Source organism: Meira miltonrushii (genome assembly GCF_003144205.1).
Source record: "Meira miltonrushii strain MCA 3882 unplaced genomic scaffold FA14scaffold_3, whole genome shotgun sequence".
Classification (NCBI taxonomy): Eukaryota; Fungi; Basidiomycota; class Exobasidiomycetes; order Exobasidiales; family Brachybasidiaceae; genus Meira; species Meira miltonrushii.
Genome location: NW_020289945.1, coordinates 1,074,384 through 1,091,044, shown reverse-complemented (window position 1 = coordinate 1,091,044; position 16,661 = coordinate 1,074,384). Strand labels below are relative to the sequence as shown.

The 16,661-nt window shown below is 43.8% G+C and overlaps 10 protein-coding genes across 10 annotated transcripts; 5 read left to right on the top strand and 5 right to left on the bottom strand.

Annotated features, from left to right (window-relative positions):
- Positions 1-297: 297 nt before the first annotated feature.
- Positions 298-1,143, bottom strand: FA14DRAFT_180233 (uncharacterized protein; the record flags this gene model as incomplete). Its single annotated transcript, XM_025500990.1, has 1 exon — positions 298-1,143. One exon carries the CDS (start codon positions 1,141-1,143, stop codon positions 298-300), a length of 846 nt encoding a protein of 281 aa, XP_025353896.1.
- A 378-nt stretch (positions 1,144-1,521) lies between these two features.
- Positions 1,522-3,265, top strand: FA14DRAFT_125262 (alpha/beta-hydrolase; the record flags this gene model as incomplete). The annotated part of the gene is made up of 2 exons (XM_025496694.1): positions 1,522-1,984; positions 2,052-3,265. 2 exons carry the CDS (start codon positions 1,522-1,524, stop codon positions 3,263-3,265), a joined length of 1,677 nt encoding a protein of 558 aa, XP_025353895.1.
- A 278-nt stretch (positions 3,266-3,543) lies between these two features.
- FA14DRAFT_113337 (P-loop containing nucleoside triphosphate hydrolase protein) lies at positions 3,544-5,262 on the bottom strand (the record flags this gene model as incomplete). The annotated part of the gene is made up of 1 exon (XM_025496009.1): positions 3,544-5,262. A coding segment is annotated over one exon (1,719 nt), but the record flags the coding sequence as incomplete, so codon positions are not given.
- Positions 5,263-6,091: 829 nt separating this feature from the next.
- Positions 6,092-6,926, top strand: FA14DRAFT_161365 (uncharacterized protein). Its single transcript, XM_025499085.1, has one exon. It carries the CDS (start codon positions 6,554-6,556, stop codon positions 6,824-6,826), a length of 273 nt encoding a protein of 90 aa, XP_025353893.1. The 5' UTR covers positions 6,092-6,553; the 3' UTR covers positions 6,827-6,926.
- A 127-nt stretch (positions 6,927-7,053) lies between these two features.
- On the top strand, positions 7,054-9,252 carry FA14DRAFT_180229 (uncharacterized protein; the record flags this gene model as incomplete). The annotated part of the gene is made up of 1 exon (XM_025500989.1): positions 7,054-9,252. The coding sequence occupies one exon, from the start codon at positions 7,054-7,056 to the stop codon at positions 9,250-9,252; it is 2,199 nt and encodes a 732-aa protein (XP_025353892.1).
- Positions 9,227-11,426, bottom strand: FA14DRAFT_161364 (uncharacterized protein). The gene has a single exon (XM_025499084.1). The coding sequence runs from the start codon at positions 11,410-11,412 to the stop codon at positions 9,292-9,294; it is 2,121 nt and encodes a 706-aa protein (XP_025353891.1). The 5' UTR covers positions 11,413-11,426; the 3' UTR covers positions 9,227-9,291.
- A 108-nt stretch (positions 11,427-11,534) lies between these two features.
- Positions 11,535-12,460, top strand: FA14DRAFT_63661 (putative mitochondrial ribosomal protein S19). The gene is made up of 3 exons (XM_025502605.1): positions 11,535-11,696; positions 11,771-11,873; positions 11,940-12,460. Exons 1-3 carry the CDS (start codon positions 11,654-11,656, stop codon positions 12,070-12,072), a joined length of 279 nt encoding a protein of 92 aa, XP_025353890.1. The 5' UTR covers positions 11,535-11,653; the 3' UTR covers positions 12,073-12,460.
- FA14DRAFT_123785 (acetyl-CoA synthetase-like protein) lies at positions 12,327-14,071 on the bottom strand (the record flags this gene model as incomplete). Its single annotated transcript, XM_025496602.1, has 2 exons — positions 12,327-12,797; positions 12,866-14,071. The coding sequence occupies 2 exons, from the start codon at positions 14,069-14,071 to the stop codon at positions 12,327-12,329; spliced, it is 1,677 nt and encodes a 558-aa protein (XP_025353889.1).
- Positions 14,072-14,765: 694 nt separating this feature from the next.
- FA14DRAFT_147522 (RNA-binding domain-containing protein) lies at positions 14,766-15,362 on the top strand (the record flags this gene model as incomplete). Its single annotated transcript, XM_025497349.1, has 1 exon — positions 14,766-15,362. The coding sequence occupies one exon, from the start codon at positions 14,766-14,768 to the stop codon at positions 15,360-15,362; it is 597 nt and encodes a 198-aa protein (XP_025353888.1).
- FA14DRAFT_190722 (uncharacterized protein) lies at positions 15,198-16,603 on the bottom strand (the record flags this gene model as incomplete). Its single annotated transcript, XM_025501813.1, has 5 exons — positions 15,198-15,892; positions 15,956-15,991; positions 16,060-16,225; positions 16,289-16,335; positions 16,397-16,603. 5 exons carry the CDS (start codon positions 16,601-16,603, stop codon positions 15,437-15,439), a joined length of 912 nt encoding a protein of 303 aa, XP_025353887.1. The 3' UTR covers positions 15,198-15,436.
- Between the last annotated feature and the right edge of the window lie 58 nt (positions 16,604-16,661).

Sequence of the window (16,661 nt, the reverse complement as noted above, 5' to 3'; positions counted from 1 at the left end):
TGTCAGTATGCGTGTGCTGTGCATTGCTCTGATTGCTGTTGCTTGCTGCCTTTTTGTATAACTCGGAATCGGGTATCCGTAAACTGCCACTTAAGAATGATCTTTAATTGCAAAAAGTTTTAATTTGTTTGACTTGCATGAAGTCATAAGCATGCATATATGAATCAATCACACTGTGCCTGAGAGTGAGAAAAAAGAGAAATTAAAAGAAGTTGAGATAGCAGCCGATTCTTTCAATTTAAGCAATACATGCCGCAAAAATGATGAAAGAGGCGTGCCCTCATGGAACACACATCTTTAATGATTTTGCATAAGACTTTCGATCACCTTCTCGATTCGTTCTACCGCATCTTCCGTTCCTTTATGATAACGTTGTAAAGTTCCAACAACATCTTGTAAACGGGCTATTTGCACTTGATGATCGCATCTTTGAGCGACAAAAGGGGGTGGAAACCCCATAGGTAGGTGCGGTGGCTGTTGATGTTGAAGATGATAAGGCGGAAGGAACTGTGGTTGCATATGTAAAGAGGGACCACTTTCGGGAATACCTTTTGATCGTTTGTAATCATCCGTTGTACGTCTAATCCTATTCATTCCTTCCTCGGAAAGATCTTCTCCTTTTAACGAAAGCCAATAATCCGATTCTTTCACAATCTTCGTTACTGCCGTTCTTTCGATTCCAAACATATCGGCAATCTTTTTGTGAGAAAGATAGATATCTTTTGCTTTTTTACAAATTTCAATCTTTTCGAATTGCGTAATGGTTCTTCTTTTCTTGTATGCATGTGGTGAAGATGAGGATCTACTTCGTTCAACATTTGAAGTTGTGCTTTGATCGGCTTCTTCAGCTTCTTCTTTAGTTTGATCGGAATGTGCTGTTGATTGCTGTGATTGCTCTGGTGTGTTTATAGGTGGATGGCGATCGCCTACTTCTGCATCAGCAGGGCGTTTCTCTGGCCTTGAAGTCGATGGATTGCCATTTTGCACGTTTCCCTCCACGATTGGTCTTGGTGGTGGTGGTGATGATCGTTCTGGCTCTTGACTGGCTGGACGAGGGCTAGCATTGTCTCTTGGGCCATCGAAAGGTATAGACGTTCTTACTTTTGATGTACGACCTGCTGAACGTTCAATCTCAGGAGCCATCTTTGCAGGAAGGTATGTCAGTCACCAGTGATAATGAGTGAGTATCACAGAAGTAAAGAGTGATGCTGATGTTTTGTCGCTGTCGTTCTTTGAATGGATGCAGGATTTTTACCTCTTCTTTGACCCTGCGGTGCGGTGCGGCGCAGTGCAGCACACAATGAAACAAGCGTGCGTGCGCGTAAATGAAGGAAGGTAATAGTGTAAACCTTATCAAGGCTGCCTTTTCCCGCCTTGTCTGCTGCCTGAAGTTCTTTATCACCTGTGTGCTAAAAGGGAAACATTGAGGTTAGTCACTTCTTCTCAAGCTGAATCTATCACTTGTAGTTAGTGAGAAGGAATTAGCTTTTCCCAGCAGGAACAATCATCTCATCGATCACGATGCGTTTGACTTCATTCGCTGTCTGGCTTTCTGCTGGCTTGACCCTTTCAAGAGCTGCTCAGCTACCCTTCCTTGCAGAAGGCCCAAGCGAAAGTCACGATTATACCAACAATGTTGACCGTCCCTCCACCTTTACATTTAGTCATCCTTCTTTCCCGGCTCATACATTACGATTCGTAGAGCCACCAGGAGATATTTGTGAAAGACACAAAGGTACTAGAAGCTGGTCAGGATACTTGGACGTAAACTTGGACGAACTTTGGAAGAAAGAACAGCAAGATGCACAAAACGGTAACGGAGTATATGCACCTCGTTTGATGGAAAGGGATGAAGAAGAAGTGTATGCTAACAAGGAAAAGCATCCTGAGGGCGTCATTGAGCACTTCTACTTTTGGGCTTTCGAAAGCCGTAACGATCCAAAAGAAGATCCCACAGTCCTATGGTTGAACGGTGGTCCAGGCTGTAAGTATTATGGTTGCTAATTGTATCTAGATTTGGACGCTAACATCTTTCCGCTTTCTGTAAACAGGCTCAAGTGGCTGTGGTATGCTTATGGAACTCGGTCCATGTAACGCTCAAAACTATAATGGAACAAAAGGCCCCCACACCAAGTACAACCCACATTCATGGAACAACAACGCCTCTCTGATTTTCTTGGACCAACCCGTCGGAACAGGATTCTCTTATGCATCCTGGTCAGATCCAAAGAAAGAAGGCAAGGCACCTTCCAGAATCTATACCGCTCGCGAAGCTGCTAGAGATGCTTCAGCTTTCCTTCAATTGTGGGGCTCCCACGCCAAAGAATTGATCGGACAAGCTCCCTCATCGTTCCACATTGCAGGAGAAAGTTATGCAGGACGATGGGCTCCTTTGATTGCATCACAATTGATCGAGGACAACAAAAAGGCAATCGCTCATCCTGATCTAGGTTTCAAGCCTTTGCCGCTTGCATCTGTCTTGATCGGTAACGGCTTCACATCGCCAAAGCATCAATTCCAAGCATACGTTGAATACTCGTGCGCCAATACAACAGGTTTCGGAACGTTTTTGCCCAAAGAGCAATGTAAAACAATGTGGGGAAGAGTACCAACCTGTCTTGCATTGACAGAAAAGTGCAATACACCAACAGAAGGTAAACCACACGATACGCTTGCATGTAAAACTGCTTTGGATTTCTGTGAGACTGCTTTACAAGCACCTTGGACGGATACGGGAATGTCACCTTATGATTACGAACATATGGGAGATTATGAAGAAGATGATTGGTTTGCTACATTCTTGAACGCTACAAAGACAAAGAAGGCATTGGGAATCGATAAGAGTGGAGCAGGAGATAAACATGACGGATCTTATGCAAGTTGCTCAGATAAGGTCTTCAGCCGATTCTCAAAGACGGGTGATGGAGCAAAAGATAGTACTTGGGCAGTGAAAGATCTGTTGGAGAACGACATCCGAGTGCTGCTGTATGCAGGTGAACGTGATTTCATTTGCAATTATTTGGGTATTCAAGCTTGGTCTTTGGATCTTCAATGGTCTGGACGTGATGAATTCCGAAAGCAAGAATTGGTACCATGGTATCATCCTGCTCCCAAACAAGAAGAGGTAGCAGGTGTTCAACGTACATATGGAAACCTCACTTTCTTGACCATTCGTGAAAGCAGTCACTTTGTCCCTTACAGCCAACCAGAAGCAAGCTTGAAGATGTTCAACAGCTGGATCCACGACAAGAGCCCACCACAGTAGAAGGACTTTTCTTAACAATCTGCTCGGAAGAAAATGCTGGAAGTTTATGTATTAGAGTACAAATGAGTTGTGCAATTGTCTAGTACATCTAGAAGTACAAGGATAAATGAAATGAAATACAAATACAAAATTTTGACGAGCTCTATCTTGAAATCCTAATGAGCATGTTCGGATTGTTGTTTCTGAGAACGTCCAAAAATGTCTTCAAAATTATTTGACCGCCTTGTTCGACTCTTGTCAAATCGACTCGAATGAGGACCCTTTCTCTTTTCCGAAGGTCGGCCTAGAGCAGCCAAACGACGTTGACGGTTTGCTCTGATCGATTCCAAGCAATAATCGATTGCACGTTCGGTTCTTGTTTTTAGTTCTGCAGCATCGGTATAAAATGGAAAAGCGATAGGGAATCGCATAGAAAGCCAACGATACACAGTTAAACCTCGATGTAAAGTTTCCAAGGCGATCAGTGTGTTGATGTCCAAAGTAGATTCCGCTTCAGAACCAGATCTGACAGGCTTATCGTCTTTGTCATTTACAGCCTCCACGGCCTCATCCACAAACTCTTCCGGCTTGTGTGCACGACGGATGGCCTCAACGTCACGAAGGGTATCCAGTAATCCTGAACCCTTGGCAACGTCTTCGAACGAGTTCAAATTTCCATATGCATAAAGTCTGATCATATTGCCAAACAATGCTACCAATTCTTCATCTCGGATATTGATAGGTGCATTACTAAAAGCACTGCGTTCTGCCAGTGTAAGTGGTGCATGATGTGGTATTGAGGCTTCAATGATCGGCATCGTTTCGTTTTGTTGTCCGAATGATCCCGCCACGAACTTGGAATGATCGATGCGAAATAGCAGAGATGCATCTGTCAACAATTTGCCATACGGACGACCTACTAATGTGCCTGATTTCTCAGAATATTTTACCGGGATCAGAGTAGCCAAGCTAGAGATGTGCTCCAGCTCTGGTGTGATAGATGCATGTGTGATGGGCTTAAGTGGTGCTTGCAGTGCAATTTTAAGTGTTTCCAAATCTTCCGGTTTGAGAGTAGTTGCGATTCCACCTTCATTAACTACTCCTTTTTCAGTCGTTCCGTATCTGCCTGCCCGTCCAGCGATTTGTTTGATTTGCGAAAAGGAGATCGGCGCACGTTGCTTTCCATTCCATTTACTGACTTCAGTAAAGATGACCCGTTTAATCTTCAAATTTAATCCCATACCGATTGCATCACTTGCCACCATCACGTCAACGTCATTGTTTGGATCATTGAATAGCTTTGCTTGCTCTGCTTTGGTTTCAGGTGGAAGTGCTCCGTATGCTACTGCGCATTTTAGTCCTGTTAACTTTTCGATCTCATTCTTGACGTTAAAGATCCCAGTCCTACTGAAAGCCACGATACAATCACCTTTTGTGATTTTGCTCAAATCTCCCAAAGGTTCACCTACACGCAAAGGAGTTAAACGCTCGTATTCGTGTACGATCACTTCGTCTCCGCAATCGTCAGCAATCTTCTTGATAAGCGGAATGACGCTGGCTTCTCCGCACAGGTGCATCTCTTTAGCTGCTATACGAAGCACAGCTGAAGTCCAGGCGAATCCTCTTTGCTCATCTGCAATCATTTGAATTTCATCAATAACCGCCACATCAACAATTGTATCCGGTTTGACCATCTCTACTGTGCAGGCCAAAAGACCGGCAGTTGAAGACATAGTCTTTGTTTCTTCTCCCGTTACCAGATTGCATTCCCGTGGTGGAATATTGGGTGATACCAAACCTTCATTGATTCTATACCAAACCTCATGAGCGAGTAGGCGTAAAGGTCCAGCGTAGAGACCTGTTTTTGCTTTACATAATGCTTGTAAAGCACCATGCGTCTTACCACTATTCGTAGGACCAACGTGAAGATGAATCTTTCTCGTTAGCAATCTTGCAGTATCGTTTTGTAAAGATGGAAAGCGCATGTCAACTGCTTTTTGTAATAATCCGAGATGCGTCACCAAGTTATCCGAACCGCCCACTTTAATCAGACTACGTTCTAGCCACGAGATGAACGAGCATATCACCAATCTATGAAGCTCGACGCTCTTAATCTGGTCTTCCCGTAAATTTGCCAGTGCTAAAGGATCCCAAAATTCTTGCTTTTCGGTAGGTTGATTCATTGCCACATCGATGAACGGCTTAGCCTCTTTCCACCAATGAACGAGCAATCTCCGAATGGTTTCCTGATCGTTGGTTTGACTGGAGTCCTCTAGAATCTTTTCCGCTCCTGATCTCAATTGCGATCCACTTATTCCCCAACTAATAATCCGATTCTCTGGTCGAGTTTTCAAGATATAACTATTGATTGAATCGGTTATTTGTGCAGAATTTGCAAGCACTAATTCATCGTCTGCGATAATATCCTTTCCTTTTCTATTGGAACTTCTCCCGTCCCTGCGACGTCTGTTACGCTTGAACTCTCTACCATTATCTTGCTCAAGAACTCTTATGGACGAATGAATTGGCCGGATTGCTTGGTTATAGGATGGCAAACGAGAAGGTCCTGCTTGTCTTTGAGCTGTTATTGGAAGACCTTGCACAGCTTCTGGCCCTGTTCGTAGCCGTATTCGACCGGCTGGCCGAACTATCCTTGCTAATGAAAACATATCCTATTGTTTTGCAGTGGTGGTCACCTTATGAAAGAGAAGACTCAAATGCTGACAACTTCTTTTCTTTTTTGAAATCTAAGAAAAAAAAGACACGCTAAATGGCCCGAGATCCGAGACAGGCTATAACACAAGCACGCTCTGTAAGCGGGCATCCTATTCATACTGCACTTCCTCTTTCCCATCATGTTCTCAGATGGCATCCGATATTCACGCTTCATCTGCATCTATGGCATCAGGATCGAGGAGCAAGATTCCAGTCTGCTTTGATGTGCCCGAATATGGTCCACCACCAGAAGCAAATTCACAGTCCAATTCAAATACATCACATCAATTACACGGAGCTGATGATCTTATCACACTTTTTAACCTTGGAGGACTATGGGATAGAAGTGTGAAGCCTTATTCGAATCCAAACAAGAAGCATAGAGAGAATGGAGGAAAAGACCACGCAGAAGATGGCGGAGACGAGAAAGGGAAAGTGATGGAAAAGACATATGTGGATTACGTACATGATTTACCCGGAAAGGTAAGACCGGCAAAGAGAACGGTAAGCAGATTAAACACTGCTACTGCCAATGCAAATGCAACAGGTCAAATGCCACCTCCTATTCCCGAAGAGATCACAGGTCGAGCAACGATGCGTGATATCGTATTCCGACCTGAAACGACTGTCCAACGTGTTGGGCCATTTGATGAAGATCTTTTACGTGCTGCGTTCACAGTTCAGGCTGGTAATGTTCCGGACATTGATTTGTCCCTACTTGAATCTGATGAGATCGAGAAACAAAGTCCAAGCAAGAAAAAGAAGAAGCGTAGACATGCACCGAATCCAGCAGACGAGACTGCTGCTAAGCGTAGCAAATTGAACAACTTCGCTGGTGGCATGAGCAAGTCCGGACCTGGTCGCTGAAAAACAAGAAAGAACATCCCATGATTTTGTATTATACCCATTGATGTATTTGTATCCACATTTCCCTGAGCATAAGAGTAAGATCACACTTCAAACGATAGATGTCATTTGACTGATCACGCTCCTGACGCGGAAGTCGGGTAGATAGACAAGTGAGAAGAAAGCAGGTGGAGTTGATATTGTTTCTCAACTCCTTCCTATCATCTCGTAAGTGAACTCTCAAGCAAATGTTCAAGAAGCCGGCAACACTGAAGCCTGCTTCGACTTTGAAGTCTTCGGCCAGAAGGGCATTCATCACTCATTTGCAATCTTTATATCCTGCACTTGCACATGCCACGCCTGAACAAATAGCAGAAGTTGTTCCTGCTGGATTGAAACAATGCGGTGCAACGACGAGCGGTGGACATAAAGCAGTCATTTATACAGACGAAAAAGGGAAGCCATTATGGTTTGAAGTTGGACATGAAGCCGCTTCTGCATTACAGCAATCGCAACAACAACATAAAAAACAGGCACACAATGGCAAGGGAAAGGCAAATAATGTACAATCAAATTTGGCAGAAGTGATTCCAACAATTTACGCTTTATGGTTGATGCCGACTCTACTGCCAAGACTACCCACATGGCCTCAGATCGTTGATCCTACACTTCTGGGAGGCTCAGCACTCATGATACCCGGCCTGCTTCCTTCGCCTCACACATTTCCCGACGATCTTCAATGGCGAGAACCTGCAGAACAGGGCGATGGAACAACAGAGGGAGATAAAGATGGGTCGAGCAGCTCAGGTAGCAGCTTACCTCAAAAAACCTCGCTCGTTGCCATTACTGCATATCCCTCACCCGTACCGCTTGTGATTGCAAGATTGGAAACTGATATGAAAGACATAATCACCAAAAGGGCAAGCGGCGAAAAGGGTAAAGCTGCTTCAACGCTCCATGCCTTGGGTGATCATATCTGGGAACTGGGTGGAAAAGAAGATCCTCCAAACGATGAAGAGGTACAAACCCGCTCAGCTGTAGTCCAACAACCTCCTTCTGACGACGCAGCTTCGAACGTAGAGAAAGGCGTGGAAAGTATTACCCTGTCTGATGATAAGCCTGCCGATACTGCTGCTGCGGGCCAAGAAGACATCAAAGATGAAGGAGTGGATAATAAACAGAAACCTGGTACGGGAGAGAATAAGTTCACAGTAGATGAAGTTGACGAAATTCTACATTTGGCCCTTTTGCTCTCTCTAAAGCAGATTGCAAAGCAACCAGGAACTACTTTACCTATGCCCACATCTGCGCTTTATTCGACGTATGTGTTACCCAATCGATCTTCTCAATGGCCGCCACTAGATGCGAAAGGAAGGAAGAGAGCACGAATAGCACCTAGCCTAGTAGCTTCTGCAATTAGCGATAATGGGAATGATGGTAAGATCTTGGAAGCAGAATCGACCGATATCCGTCACTGCTCAGCTAAAAAGTTAGCCAAATGGATCAAACAAGAAGAGAAACATGGCTTGTTCAAAACCAAGGATGTAAAAGGGAAAGATACGGTGATCACAACCATCAATGATAGTCATGCAGATTTGAGAGGGCTTGAAGCCTATTTGACGATCGCACAAGCGCAACAGCAAGGAGCGACGGAAGCTGATGGCTCGACAACCGCAAATGGCCCAAACGGAGTGACAAACCCTTCGGCAACAACAGCTCCGAAAGCTATAATCGTAATAGAGCGCTTTTGGCGACCTTCATCGTCATGTGTTAAGCTATTCCAAGAGATGGGTTGTGAAACATCAAATCCAGTTTCCAAGCCGGTGATCCGCAAACATGTTCTTCAATTTATTCAAGAGAAAGAACTTGTTGATCCTCGTAATCAAGCAATGGTTCGGATTGAAGATCCTCATCTGACACATGCCTTGTATCCTAAAGCATCACTGAAAGACATTCCCGCTGCACTTCGTAGGGAAGAATTACTGGAACGTCTTTTGTCAGTCTCTTGCATCGAATTTCATCGTACCAGTCGTCTGACACCGGAACATGCTGCCAAAGTCACCCAATCGAACGCGAAAGGAGATGATGCCTCTGCATTAGAAAACTTGGAGCTCGACAAAGAGAAAGGAGAGATTGTTGGACAGATGACAAAAGGTGCTGCACAACTTGTAAAAGTGGAAATCAAGACAAGACAAGGTAGAAAAGTGATTTCATTAATCACAAATGTAGAAGTTTATGCGATTGATGCAGAACAATTTGCTGCAGATTTGATGAGAATCGTTGGAGCAAGTGCAAGTTGTAGTACGCTACCAGGATCTACAGCCAAACATCCAAAGCATGAAATCTTTGTTCAAGGCGATCAAAGAAAGGCAATCTTTGATCTTTTAGAGTCACAGCATGGTCTGGATAGAAAGCACGTTCATATTCATGATATGACGAAAAAGTGATATACAGTATTGTACAAATATAAAAATACAAATTTGCAATCACAAATCCCACTCTTCCTCGTGATCATCTTCGTATTCTTCATCTGTTCCGATTGCATCTTCCTCTTCGGTAGACATGATTCGTCCTCCGGCCAGCCCTTCTTCGTAGGCTCCTAATAATTCTTCCAACCTTTCACGAACTTCCATCAATCCATCACGACCACCCAAGAAACCTTCCGTTTCTTCACTTGCTGCTTGTCCTGCTCCGCTTCTACCACGCGAGCCACCGATTCCATATGCAGTCAACGGTTCATGACCTTTGATTAATGTCGAATCGATAAATTGACGTGCATCAGCGATTAAATGTGCACTTTCCGGCGTTGTGCTCAAAGAGGCAAGCATAGGAACACTTTGAACTTTTGTACGACGTTTCTTTTGCTCTTCTGATTCATTCGTGTCCTTGTGTGTTGGTGGAAGCGGTCTACCATTCGATGTCAGGCCACGGAACATTTGTGGGAACGAAGACCATCGCACATTGAAAGCTGCAGGAACAAAACAACTTCCACCGGCTGGCTCATCAAGTGCGCTCCAAGCTTCCAGTGCTGCTTTTGTGGGTGTCTCAGCCATTCGATCATCACGAGCGGTTGTGAATTGTGCATACGGTTTATCTTTCCCGTCATGTGCATTCTGCCCAGGTGCAAAGCTTATATAACTCTTTTGAATAGCTTCAGCTGCAATCTTTGCACGTTCTGTATCAGTCATTCTGTTCGAATTCTTGCGATCTTGCTTGCGAGGGTCATATCCGCGAGCAGCAAGTAAAGCTTCAATCGGATCCAAAGGTCGATCCACCACAGCATAAGGCGCAAGGAGAGGTGTAGGAATGCATCCTCCCAATTGTCCAATCGGTGTATCCCTTCTCCAATTCAAGCTGTTGATAAGAGTTGCAGTAGTTTGACGAGAACGCTCGTTGTGCAATCTGCTGGATAAAGTCGCCGTATCAATGTGCGCTGCAAATAGGCCGCTCAGATGATATGGATCACGCCAGTCATTTCTTGAAGAAAGGTACTGCGATGGAGCAGTATTGCTTGAAAGTTCTTGTGGGAGACCCATAGGTGTGTAAAGCGAGGCTGACGAAAGGGACCAAAGAGACAAGGCATTATTGGCTTTACGCAGGCGAGCCAAGCGATCTTTATGCAGACCATCTTGCACATCTGTGTCTATTTCCTGATCTGCACCCCAGGCAAGTACGGGTATCTTGGGAAATTCGTCCGATAAGAGCTGTACCATTTCATGTGCCATACCCCCAAATCCATCAAACGTCGATGCTGACAATGAGAATGACTGCAGAGAGTCACTATCTTCCGCGAACCACCTCAATTGTTCGTCAAGCAGAGATTCTTCTTTATCCATCTGCCTGAAAAGACCGATACCCATCTCGAAAGTGGTGAAAGGCACTTTACCCTCTTCCTTTTGTACATCCATAGGCACGAGAGACCCACCTCCAAAATGATAGGGCAGCGATCGAGTACTGCGAGGATGATGAGGATTGTGTGCGTAAGATGCAGGTGTTAAATTCGTTCTCTTCGGCTTCCGAAATTGTCTCTTTGCGGTATCATGTAATTGTTCTGCACTTCCATTCGTGGCTGTATTTGCGTGCTCTTCTTCATCTGAATCCTCGTAATACTCGTCACCATCAGCGTCCAGTACCGGTCCAAGTCTCGTACTTTTCACTTTACCATCTGTTCCTCCTACCCATTGCACCTCTGCAGCATTGTTCCAGGCATGATATCCTTCATTCGCAGCCTTGCTCGGTCTCAGTACACTATATCCATCCTGATCCCCCTCATCTTCATCTTCAGCATCATCATCAACGACTACATTGTATGCATCCCATGCCGTTCCTAGATTGTGCTTGAAATCAACGACTAGCTGCCTTGGAAAGAATGTAGGTTCTGATCTTCTTGTTCCTATTCCTTCTTGAAAATCTACAGCAGGATCGAACAAAAGCGGGTCTTCCTCTTTATCCGAATCATCATCATCGTCATCTCTTGTTCTAGAAGGACCTGCAATTCCTTGTTCCGGATATTCGAAATGTGATGCTTGTTGATTAAAGAAGTGTGTTGTGATATGATGTGAAAGTGTTCCGAATGTCAAATGAATGATGTCCTTTTGCGAAGGCATGATTCCCAGACAGTCAATGATGGAAGTATGACAATGAGCACCTCTCTCCACTTTCCCATAACCTGGTAAATTAAGCTACAAAGAATGATTTGACTTTTAGCGCGGACAATCTTCTCACCGAGAAAAAAAAAAAGACTGAGTTTCACGTGTGACACTAGAGCAGCCAGGCTCAATTGCCTAAGAAATTGTTCATAACCACCTTCTTCCTCCTTGTCATCATCAACAACGTGCCTTGATCAGTATGATACCGACATCAATAGCGAGAGCTCGATCGGCGTGGAAGGGTGAGTATTGTACACTACTGCATACCGCACAATTCGACATATATGACTAATCGGACCCACTATCTACATCACAGGACCATTCTTTGTTGCATTTCCTAATCTCGCACAAGCATTAAAGAATAACACACCTATTCGGACGAATGCAAGGTCATGTACAATCCTTCCAAACTTTGTCGGGTAAGTATTGGCAGGAGTGGCAGCAGTCTTCGAGGCTTCTAATCGCAAACATCTTTTCCTCCTCAGTCTGAAATTCTTGGTTCATAATGGCAAGGATCACATTCCAATCTCTGTCACTGAAGAAATGGTCGGTCATAAGCTTGGAGAATTTGCACCGACACGTAAACGTTTTAGCTACCGTCTGACAAAGAACAGATGATCGGACGACAATCACAAAAACAAAACAGTTGCATCGCTTACAGTATATGCAACTATCTGTCATTATTACGTTGTATTTTTAATCGATTCGTTCAGCCTACATTGCAAATTCTCAGCAGCTATGCCGCAACAAAAGATACAATCATCTACTCAGGCATGGATGATGGGGTCTCAATGCGAGTCAGCAGTCTACATTGATGCGATAAAGACGCAAAATTTACAAAATCTGATTCAGGTAATCTCAGCTCTGCTATCTTACAACTTTGCTTTCTCGTCGGCCTTGCTCATATCTCGTAAGAATCTACGAAGGATCTTTCCAGATGGATTCTTTGGAATCTCATCCAAGAAAATCACGCCTCCTCTCAAACGTTTATAATTGGTAACTTTGGAAGCGATAAAGTCTTGAATTTCTTGAGCTTTTTTACCGTTGCTTGGTTGACAAGCTTTACCGCTTTTTGGATCGAAGGAAGGTGCATCCTTTGCATCCTTTTGATCAGGTCGTAAAACGACAAACGCTCTTGGTACCTCGCCTATTGATGCATCTTCTCCCACAACACCAACCACGCCCACATCCATCACAGAAGGATGTGTTAGCAGAATGCCTTCTAGCTCTGCAGGTGCAATTTGCATGGCTTTGTACTTGATCAGCTCTTTCCTGCGATCGACGATGTACAGAATGCCTTCATCGTCCATGAAGCCGATATCACCAGTACGAAGCCAGCCGTCCTTTGGAAGGGGTGAAGGAAAGAGGGTCAGTGTACAGTACAGAAGCAGCACTATCGGATCTCACTTACATCAGTAAAAGTTTCGTCTGTTGCCTTTTTGTTGTTATGATAACAAATCATATTCAAAGGTCCACGAACCAAGATCTCACCAGGCTGGCCGTGAGGTACAATTCGATCTTCTTCATCGATAAACTTCATTTCCATGCCCGATACGATTTGACCACAACTTCCGCCTGGTGCCTGTTTGAGCGGATTTGAAGCCGTCACTGCTCCTGTTGTTTCTGACATTCCCCACAATTGACCGATATTGACGTTGAGTTTCTTTTGCGCTTCTTCTTGCAAACCTTTGCCTAAAGGTGCTGCAGCACTGAACATGAATTCGTATGTGCCTTTGAAACCATCTGGACCTGCTAAGCCGAAACGTGTGATGGCTAGCAATAGCGGAGGAACAAAAGTTTGCATCCTCGGTCTGTACTCTTTAATAGCTTTGACGACCATTGGTAAGTCCATTGGATTGGAAAGAGCAAAGCAAACTGTTCCACCTTCGGATAATCCTAAGACCAAAGATGCCAAACCAGCAATATGAAATGCCGGCAAAAAGATCACCATGTTAGCCGGCCAGCCATCGTTCCATTCAGGAGTTGTTTTCCATCCTGGAATACTGGTCAAAGCGGTACGAAGGGAGATCAAGCTTCTATTTGAGATCAAGACGGCTTTTGGCAATCCAGTCGTACCTGAACTGAAAAAGATACCACAAGGATCATTCCAATCCAATTTATTGCAACCGGCATTTGCTAAAATCTTTTCTGATTCCTCTACTGATCCCACAAGATTATTCCATAAAGTTGATTTACCTTTACCATTTTCCGCTGAAGGTACAGCATCCACAATGATTGATTCATTCACCCCTGCTTTAATGAAGCTTTCTTTTAATGGCGTTGCTGTTAAGACTAATTTTGCATCTGCTACCTGACAAGCATGACGAAGTTCTTCGGGTGTATAAGCAGGATTTGCCATTGCCATAATGATACCCGCACGAAAGCAAGCCGAAGTTAAAAGAGCAAAAGTTGAAGAAGTAGGAAAAGAGATGAGAATATGATCGCCTCGTTTAAGGTTATAGGTTTTCAATAAAGTTGCAGCTAATCGAATGACGATATTTCTTGCTTCTTTTCTGGTATACTTTTTGCCAGTTGTATAATCTATTAATGCAATTCTTTCTTCTGCTCCTTGTTTTTGATGTGTTGCACAATGCTTTCCCCAGAGATGTTCATACATCGTTGAAGGTTCTATCTCCTTGAATGGACCATAAGGTGAAGTATAGATCCCTTCTGGAGAACGAAAAGCTGATTCTGGAACGTTTGACATTGCTAGAGAATAAAGAGTTGCTAGATGACGGAAGAGATGTAAAATACGCCGCTATGAAGGCGTTTATATATCACTGTTATAAATAATCTATCAGTCTCCAGAGCCACATTCCCATTATCCGTCATTTTTGCTTACATTCTTGTTTCCCCACACTTTCTCTTATTTCTCATGAACCGGTAATATAACATGACCGGTTCATTAACACTGCTCTACCCTAACCAACCCTGAATTCAAAAAATAAAAAAGCGAGCTATTATTAATTGTAAGCGTATTCTCTTAAAAGCACAACTTTGACCGAGGATAAATTAGCGATACACCATATCTTAATCCGTATCCCGGGAAGCCATCTTCTTGCTGAATTAAGACCGAATTAGCATATTCTATTATGTCGGAAGATATTATTCATCAATGGTGATGAGCATCTTCTCCCAATGGGCCATTTTTGAACAGACCACGTAACTGATTGATCACGTGACTAATAGGAAGGCGCGTGCGTTCGATGGGCTTATGGATTATCGGCGCCTTAAAATAATAAAAGATGATGAAATGATGGAGGTTGTTCTTCTTTTCTTTCTCTCCGTTACGACCACTTTCATTTGCAATCATGTCACATCCAACGAACGAATTTGATCTACCCACCGAAGGGGATCTACCCGCTGGAGCAGGACAAGGCAGTGAAGATGTAGATGATACAGCCGCTTTGGATGCAATGAAAGCTAGAGTAGCAGAAATGGAAGCAGAAGCAGCAAAATTACGAGAAATGCAACAAGAAGCAAATAATGGAATGGGAGCAGGAACAGGACCTGAAGGTGATCAAGGTCAATCATCTGAAATTCCAGAAGAAGATAAAGAAGAAGTGGATTCTAGAAGTGTTTATGTTGGTAATGTCGATTATGGAGCAACACCGGAAGAAATTCAACAACATTTCATGTCTTGCGGTACGATTAATCGTGTTACCATCTTGTGTGATAAATTCACCGGACATCCAAAAGGATATGCATACGTCGAATTCTCAGATCCCTCACTGGTTGCGAATGCAATGGCAATGAACGAAAGTCTATTTCGTGGAAGGTTGATCAAAGTGACTGCAAAACGTACAAATTTACCTGGTTTGAATGCTCGTGGAAGAGGAAGAGGGCGAGGACGAGGCAGACCATTCCGTGCACGTGGTCGTGGAAGAGGATTCCGTGGATACTATTGAGCAATCAAGTGTTATTGTCTATTATTAAAATTGTACATGTATGAATACCACCTTTAACAACAAAATAACGCACTTTACTGCTTGCCCATCATCATCGCCATGAGATTCTTAGGTGCAACACGCTCAACGTCTCGCAATGTCAGGCTGTACCGTAATTGGCGTTGTAAGGAATGGTCAGAGTTTGAATCACCACCTTCTTTTGCTTTTCTGATCGTATCCCGAACACTTGTATCAGCGACCATATCACCATTCGTTACAGTAGAAAGATGTTTGTCCTCATCTATTTCTCGCTCAGCAATACCATGTAAGAAGTACTTGTACGCGGCTCCTTGTGTGATGAGCAAGCTTCTAGGTTCTTGAAGGATTGAGAATCGAGGAAGTTGTTCACGAGCTTTGGCAGAAGAGTCAGCTGGTTTGCTTGCGTCAGATTGAGCGTCTTGAGAAGCGTATCGATAGACGTCTAACAGAGTATGACCACCTAAGCTGACAGTAGCAACCGTTGGGAAATATGCACTCCCATCTTCGTGTGGCTGCGAATTAAATTGTATGGATTAGCAATAGCGTTTATCCACACTCACGCTATTTGTACTCACTAGAATTCCCTGTCCTGGCTCGTACTCATTCATCAGCTGATATTGGGATCAGTATGACACATCTGTCAGAAACGATCATTTGTACCTTACACCTTGTGACTCACACAATGGTTCGGCTCCCCATGTTTGCTTCCTTGAAAAGCTCCCGTTTCTCGTATCCGTTCAAGCAAAGGCGGAAACGAAGTCAAGAACTCAGGAAGCTGTTCAGCAATCAATGCTTGCTTTGTCACTTGCCCACCCCAATTTTGTAATCTGCCAATTTTTTCACCGCTTTTCAGTAACGATTATGAGTAAGGGTTTGAGGTTTGTGAGAAAGAATGATTCTAAACTTACCTTCTGGCATGTAATGTTCTCCATTTGGGCTGTGGAGCGGATTGAATCTGTCGGGTAGGTGAAAAGATGATTAGCATGTGCTTTTTCTTATACTTCTGAGATACGAACTTTGCTTATTATATGCTCCTCTTCTGCTTCGCTAATAAAATTGGGTATGTAGAAGAAACCATCGGATGAATCGTTATCCAAGCATCCTTTGGCTTCTGTATCCTGTATGTCCTTCAGAAGATCTGCTGGAAGGACAATCTTGTGAGGTGTTAGATTCTTTATCTCGTTCGTATGCTGTCCATCTGTTGAACTTGATGCCATGATCATTTTGAGGATGGCGGAGTTAAAGCTACTCCACAAATGATTTCTTTATGCAGGCTAGGCG